The sequence below is a fragment of the Euphorbia lathyris genome, chromosome 2 (assembly GCF_963576675.1).
Source record: "Euphorbia lathyris chromosome 2, ddEupLath1.1, whole genome shotgun sequence".
NCBI lineage: Eukaryota > Viridiplantae > Streptophyta > Magnoliopsida > Malpighiales > Euphorbiaceae > Euphorbia > Euphorbia lathyris.
The window spans coordinates 56,325,158-56,333,278 of record NC_088911.1 but is presented as its reverse complement, the minus strand read 5'-3'; the positions used below and the strand labels follow the sequence as shown (position 1 = coordinate 56,333,278).

General features: G+C 35.7%; 1 protein-coding gene across 1 annotated transcript; it reads right to left on the bottom strand.

Moving 5' to 3' along the window:
* Positions 1 to 1,955: 1,955 nt before the first annotated feature.
* Positions 1,956 to 2,868, bottom strand: LOC136220498 (protein FANTASTIC FOUR 1-like). The gene has a single exon (XM_066008320.1). The coding sequence runs from the start codon at positions 2,840 to 2,842 to the stop codon at positions 2,060 to 2,062; it is 783 nt and encodes a 260-aa protein (XP_065864392.1). The 5' UTR covers positions 2,843 to 2,868; the 3' UTR covers positions 1,956 to 2,059.
* Between the last annotated feature and the right edge of the window lie 5,253 nt (positions 2,869 to 8,121).

The window sequence follows — 8,121 nt, the reverse complement described above, 5'->3', positions numbered from 1 at the left end:
ACAACCCCTCAAATAACAGTGATGTTTTAATGATTTAGCACCTCTGTTTTTGTTCTGCATTGGAATTGAATTTATAGTGAGGAAGGGATAGTTTTGAATTTAGAGTAAATAGAATAAAAGAGAAGATATAAATATGAATAAAGAATGTAATGGTATGAGATAGAAAATAAGAAAGCATCGTACGTAGGAAGGGAGAATGACAGCTTATTCCGGTATACGTATATGTGCTCTTGAATAAAATGAAACCCAACCCAAGTTGGTATACAACACCAAAAGTTGTCAGACATGGTAAATATTAAGAATGATAAAAGCATCTCTTTTCTCTTCTATTCAGCTCAGCTCAAAATGAAAATGTATGGATACCCAAAGTCCACGGTTGGAGAATGGCCTCCTCTTTTTAAGCAATCTAATTTCTAATTGGATCATCATGTCTTCTCTCTTCTCTTGTCTTGTGGGTCCTTTTTTCTAATTGCCTACAACTCAACTATATGTCTCTTCTTAATTACCACTTCAATCTCTCTTTATTTTCTTTCTTCTAAATATTAATTCAACAATTTAACTAATTATTTAATAACCTACCTCATATATTACTTCTCTCCTTCAAATGTTTATTTCCAACCCTCTCTCTCTCTCATAATGTAACTAATTACCAAAATAACTTTGATCCTCGCAATAATAGGACCACAAGAGCGAATAACATCATATGAAAATTAACACCTAAACAAATACCAACACGTGAAAAGTTAAACAAGTTTTTAAATAACCCGAAAGGCACCGATAGTAAAGCAAAAAGAGGCATATCCTATCCTAGGAGTGCAAAGATATATAGAAAACCATTGTATTAGATGCCTGTAAAAACTTCCAAAAGAAGTCTCACAAAGATGCATATTCTAGAGTTTTTCTATAAAACCGCATTCCATGTTAATTTTATTCATATCGTATTGACAACTTCAACTTAAATAGACAGATAATTAAATTGATAAGAGTATCAAAATTCTTATCATATATTTTTTAAATGAATCATTTCTCAAATTAAAATTAATTGTATACACTAGAAATTAAACTTGAGATTTATAATTTAAACCGACTTGAGACATTTAACCACTAAAACCAAACTTAATTATTTAAGTATATATATGGAAAAACAAAGTCATGAAAACAAGTTTGGATTGTGAAGCAAAGAAAGAGTATTAGGTTTCTTTTTTAAACAAAAAGGAGTATTAGGTTTCTAAAGACGTGATTAGTTCCGTACTAAATATAAATATGCTCCAAAACATTCCTCAAGTATGAAAGTGATATGGTACTAGTGGAAGTTATGGTAGTTGTTCTTGTCACTCGTCTCCACAAAAGATGAGATGTGCTTTTAAGATGGTTAATTTGTTTTCCTATATCACCCTAATATTAATACAAATAATTCTTTAATTGGTACTACAATATAACAAAAATATAATTTTTTACTTCAAAAAAAAAAAAAAAAATAGAACTAAAAAAACTACTCCCTCTCCTATCATAATAATAATAATAACAACTACTCTTCCCATTCTTTTTATACCAGTAATTCTAATAAATTAGTTTTTTTTTTCAAATATAAGTTATTCTAGTATTTTAAAAAATTTCAGTTTAATTTTACAGTCCAAATATTAATTTTTTTTTATCTTGATCTATATGTTTTATAATATTTCAAGAGTTATTCTCCAACTATGACATGTGAGATAATTTTTTTTAGTTAACCAATATAAATTCATTAATTTGACTCTATATTAATTATATTTTTTAATTTGTATGAAATATTCCAGAATAATTTATATAAGAGAATAGAAGAAATATTAGAACTAACTTAATTATTTTAAAAATTGCGTTGATTTTGTTAAAAAAAACGATAATAATATATTGGATTGCGTGGGTTATTTTGATTGTGGTATGACATGTAGGAATAAGAGAGAAGAGAATAACGAAAATAACTGCCATTAACATATTTTATGAAATCCAATAACAATTAGAGTGATTGAGTGGAGTAATTAAGTAAGAAGAACACTAATTAAACCTATAAAGTAGATATTTAAGTAGCCACCCAAAGTGGCTCCCAATTAAGCAAACTTTTATTCCCACTTCCATCTTCCTTGCAACTGCACCTGCTTAACCTTGTCAACTTCTCCATTCCCATTTCACCCCCACCATTTTCACCATTTTCCTTTTCTTCTTCTTCTTCCTCCTCCTCCTCGAATTCCTCTTCTTCAGCTTCTTCGGCTTCCTCCTCCTCCTCCTCGCAATCCTTCATTAGATGAAGCCTAAGGCGACCGTCGATACGCTCTGCCTGAAAATACGGTTGGGAAGAATTAGATACGCTGACTGCTTCCAAAACAAGGCGGCCGCTTTCTCTCCGACGCCTCATTTGAACGTTAGAGGAGCTGCTAATTGAAGTCAAAGGAGGTGGAAAGGAAGAGCTCCGACTCATCCTTGTTGTGTCTCGCAATCTGGAATATTTGAGGCCAGTCTCAATATAATTATCCGATGAAAGCAAAGCCATATCGTCGCTAGTATCGCTGCCAGTTTCACTCCCCAAGCTTTCAGTGCACATTTCTAAGCTCTTTTCGCTAAGAACAGAGGTTCCGCGCTTACAATAGGGAGGATTATAAGGTTGGTCCTTGTAAAGGGGCTGAGGCTGTTTTTTTTCAGCTAGAGATTGGAGGAAAGTCCAGCCACCGGTTTCAACATTATTATTGTTATCGGGGGAAATGTTGGTTTGAGGTGGAGCCAATTTAAGACGAAGAACACGTGGTTCGGCTACAAAGACAGGCTCGAGACATGATTGGAGACCTTGATAAGAAGTTGAGCTAGACATATTAAATTCAAAACAGAGGAAGAAGTGAACATGAAAGGAAAGTGAAAGGGGAAGTGGATCAATTTATAGAAGAGCTTTAGGCTAGAGTGAGGTGTGAGGCCAGGCCAACCCTTTTGTTTCCACTAGACTTTTGGAATTTTTCTATTTTCTTTTAATATCATATAACAACAACTCTTCTCAATATTAAAATTGTTCCTACGTCATTATGCTCAACATCTCTGCCAACGTAACCTCCTCAAATCTTCTTGCTTTTATTTTTCAAGATCACACCTTCTTTTCTTCAGATAATTTTCTCCCGACATGAAAATAAAACAAAAAAATTATTTATATAAAAAAAATGATATTTGTGAAATGTAGCTCTAGCTGGAGTTCTATCATGTGAAGTGTCGTTGGGATCGGCGGACGACATTCCGATGTCAAAATCAGTATTGAGATCGTAAATAACAGTAGTAATTGACAATAGCTCTTTTAGTAAATTAGATAGATTTCTGTAATCTTTGATTCTTAATAATTTCGTATACGAATAGTCATATCATTAATGTCTTTTATCACATTAATTACTTATTCCTGAAATTTGTCTGTTCCTGCCATTAATATCATTAATGACGTAAACCATTGGTTATCCTTCAGACTGTTTTCAGAGGATATTAGGGCAGATTCTTACTAGGTGGCGGATGTCTTCTTGATTCCGTTTGGCGTATGTCTGTTCAAGGCGAATCTATGTTCAAGCCACGTGGCTTGGTATTATACTGGTAAATCATTCTTTCTTTTTATTAATATATTTCCACCCCAAGTATAACATGCGGATGTTATCAAAAGCCCCCCCCCCCCCCCCCAAAAAAAAGACATTTAAGCCCTTTAGGCTGTTCATATTCGAGGCGCTTGGGCATTTATTGCTCTGTTAGGCGTGGTTTTCTTCGCTAGTCAGGTGTAGACACATGACATATTTGACTCAGCTTCGAAGCGCCAACTGCGCCCTTCTTATAAAGGGGGTCGTTTCTCATTTGAGTGACTTCTTCTTGACATTTCTCTTCCTTTTCTCCATATTTTTCCTGGCGATTTCCTGGGTTTGAAGCCATTTTCTACCTCTTCGAAGCTTTTTCTCGTGAATTTCCAATTATCACATGTAAGTGCTCTCATCCCTAACCTCTTGAACATCTTTCCTAAGCATTTTTACAACATGAGTCAAAGCAATACTAGGGAATTATCTAGGGAAGGCTCTGAGAAACCCATTTAGAACCCCAAACCCATTTGGTACCCCCACCTTCCTCCACACTTATTTCCACCGTCGAAACTCTCAACCCAATTTCTAGGGAAGGGGAAGAAACCAGCTCTTCGGCCCCTAAGAGGAAGGGGGTAAAAGTCTTAAGGATAGAGACCATGGGGTCTGTTGTTTCTCATGGGGTTATTGACATCCTCAAGGGGTTTGTATCCCTGGTTAACAGACCTAGAGTGTGTGGTGCCCGGTCCCCGACACCGCCCGACATAGCCACCTAACGGGTGTTTTACAATTTACATTAGTCACATTGAGAGGGGATTCCAATATCTGGTCCCTAAGGTGATAAGCAATGTCTTGGACTCGTTTGGGATACCTATTGGCCAACTTCATCCTAACGAACGGTTGGATATGTTGTGCGATTTTCACCTGACGACGAATCTAGGGATTCGTTTTAGCCCTTGGGTCTTAGGTTCGCTACATTCGATGACCAAACAAAAGGTAGAGGATCACCTTTCGTTTCAGTGAAAGACGGGATATGGACCCTTTCATGGGAAGGAATCCAACCTTCATGGTTGGGCAAGTAAGTACTTCTTCATCAAAGAAGCAGATGACGTATCTTTGGGTTTTCGTAGGTCTAGGAATTGGAATCCAAAGACACAGCAAAACTTGAAGTTCATGCTAAATCTTGAGGAAGCGAATGTGGTGAAGTTACTTAGGTCCATTGAACATCAATATTGCACTTTTAGCAAAGTTTTGGAGTTTATATCGGCAGGTGCTCCCCTATCGAAGATACGGAAAACACTTCTCACTATCACACCTTTTCCTCTTTACTTAAAGGTATTTTGTATATTTCAATTGACATTTGATGTAATTTTTCTATCCCTTTGGCAGGGAGCAGGTTAATACGTCTCTTATAATTGCAGAGCGTAGGAACAAGAAGAAAGCCAAAGCTACTAAGGATAAATAGGTGGGCAAACGCCTGGCTATTGAGGAGGAGGAGGAGACAACTCTCTCCAAGAGGTCTAGATCTGGCACTTTGACCATATACGGAATGACACCCCGTGCGTCTACACCCTTGGCAAATGTGGCTCATGGTTTAGGACCAACCCTTCCTCATCCACATGTCTTTATGTTGGAGCCTGTGACATTCACGCCTATAACCATCTTTCTGTTTTTCTTTTTATTTTGATACAGCCGGAGAAGCCCCAAATCGGCGATTATTGGTATGCCAAGTATGGTCAATCTCTCACACTAGAGTCATACAAGGTTGTGGATGATATCGAGGAGGCTATCCTTCAAATCCTAACTGTGGCGAAGAGTCGGATCAAGTATCCGCCCACAAGTGATATTACTCACGCCATACGAAAGTCTTTAGCATTGCTCTATCAAATCTTTCTTTTTGTTTTTTTTGACTTATCTTGATGATACTTACTTCTATTCTAACCTCTTCCCCTTCTTTCAGCTTTTCAACCGTCTCTAGGCTGCGAAATCTACTATGATTGAAGCTATGGACAATGAGGCCATAACCAAGAATTGGTGATGGATCTAGCGAGAGAGAAAGCGAGCAATAGTGTTGCTCGTGTGGTCATCCAATCCCATGAGAAGAAGAATGATAAGCTAGAAGCCGATTTGGCGAGGGAGAAAGCGGATATGGTGAAGGCTAATGATGAGTTAGCGGAAGCCAAGAGGCTGTTAGCTGTTAAACCCAAAATATACCTAAAATATCATTAATATTTACATCAATTTTGCTATGAAATCGTGCTGTTTATATCTATTTAAAGTACTTTTACGTCCGAATATGTTTCTTTCATGCAAGGTACTTAAATATTTGGTAAAATCCAAATAGGAACGAAAACAGGTCAAAAACGAAGGAAAAACCCTAAGTTAAGAGCCAAAAGACGAAAAAATCAGCACACCAATACGAGGAAGACGAGAACGAAGTCAGAAACAGGAGAAAAATTCCTATTCTCGATAGAGAATTATGGGTCGCAATCGAGAATCCCAAATTCTCGGTCGCGACACGCTAAATTCTGGCGCCTCTCCCTTTCATTTCGAAGGCTGAAAAACGGTTTCTCTATTCTCGGCCGAGAATTTCCATTCTCGGTAAGATCAGAAATTCTGGCAAAGCATACCATTCACATGTTTAAAATCCAAGGAACGCATTCGTTCGGGTGGATAAAAATGTCTCTTCACAACGGATACGACTCTTCACAACGGATACGACCCTTCAATCACGACTCTTCAACATCTATAAATAAAGAGTTGATTCAGAGTTGAAGAGGAGAGTGAGATTTGTAAGATTAGTGCAGAGTTTATGCAGAAACGACTCAGAAATGAGTCAGAGATTAGAGTTAATTTTGTAAAAGGCATCTTACTGTACACAAGTTGTTTATCAAATAATTACATATACAGTAGCATTTAGATTTAGATTAAGATCTGTTTATATTAGTTTATATTTTGGTAGTAGAAGGAACCGTCTCTATTCTGAAGATTCAGCGAGAAGATTAAGTAGAGGATTTGACCCAGGAGCTTGACAAACTCTAATCGAGGTTCGAGGAAAGGATTGACGACCCGTTCACTTGAAAGTCGACGAAAGATTCCATGCTTCTTGTTCTCTGTAAACTTGTATCAAATTCATACTTCATCTAATAAAGTTCATGCAATTCAATAAATTTTTATGTAGCACTTATGGTAAATGATCCGAAGTGAGTTCTGGTGTTTTCATTAAAACGTATTTGAATTCAATATCTTTACAAGGAAACTTTGTTGAAAACTTGGGCAAATTCATTCTTACAATCGATATGATCGTATCGTTAAGTCGGCTTATCGGAAGTAAGAATGAATTTGGTTAAGGTAGCAATCTAACTCGACCGTAGGAGGATTGTCTGCGGTTCAAATCCTTTTAATTGAAGGAGTTTACGTTATTACATTTTTATAATTTATATAAAGTTTAAAGTTGTTTTCTTTGCTTAATGCAAACGAACACAATTAATCCCTTATTTTAAACACTAAACGTTTCTGTTTTGTAATTCATATTCAAACAGAATTGAGTTCTAAACATTCTACATATTCTAATCTAATTCTTATTAATTCAATCTCAAAACAAATCCAATTCCAAATAACGATTTTCCATATTATAAACCTAAAACGTGAATCAAACTGAATTAAAATAAGTTTTTGTTAAAAAACTTTCCCTATGGGATCGATATCTTTTTATTACTACAAGCGAAACCGTGCACTTGCGGAAATCGCTCAACAAGTTTTTGGCGCCGTTGCCAGGGAACGCCAAATTTTTAACAAAAATTTATGTTTTTCGTGTTTTTTTCCGAACCTTGGTTTATAATATATGTATTTATTTATTTTATAGTTTTATTTTATTTATTGAGGATGGTCGCTAGGACTAAATCCTCGTTGTTATTTAACGTTTGTCTTAGATGTTTGCAGATAAAAAAATTCAAGTTTTTTCAAAGATAACCCGGAGATTTGATTATCAATGAAATTCACAGAAGGAGTCTACAGAAAAGAAATTCAGAATGCAAATTCATCAGAGAGGAAAGCGAATTTTTTTTTGAAGCAACATGTCAGACGTGACATATAATTTTTTCCAGAAAATTTACATTTTCCCCAAACACATTCAACTCTTTTCTGTAAACTTAACCCTTCACCAAAATATCATATCTCTTTGTTAAGAAATTTATTCAATTCCTACACTAAACCCAAATAACTTCCCTTTTTACCATTTCCTTAAAACACCTACATTTATCTCTCTAAGAAATAGCTGATCAACTCTTCTCAGACAAGATATATCAGAAGTAGGATGAAATTACCTTATCCGCTAGGAAGGAATTGTATACTTTTAATATAGTTTTGAAAGTTTTGGTTCATGTGCGTAGTTCCAGTTCGTGCACAAAACTAGAAGTTCGGACATTTAACCATAATCAGTAGATCCTTAAATTGAGAAAACGTAAAAAAAAAAACATCTTGTTCCAGGTAAGTTAAATGGACAGGACCATTATTTAAAACCGGTTTAGGTAATTGATTATGTCCATGATTTTGATTC

Bases quoted from the DNA above. Each gene is read 5' to 3' on its own strand.
- LOC136220498 (XM_066008320.1), bottom strand. From the start codon at position 2,842: ATGTCTAGCTCAACTTCTTATCAAGGTCTCCAATCATGTCTCGAGCCT.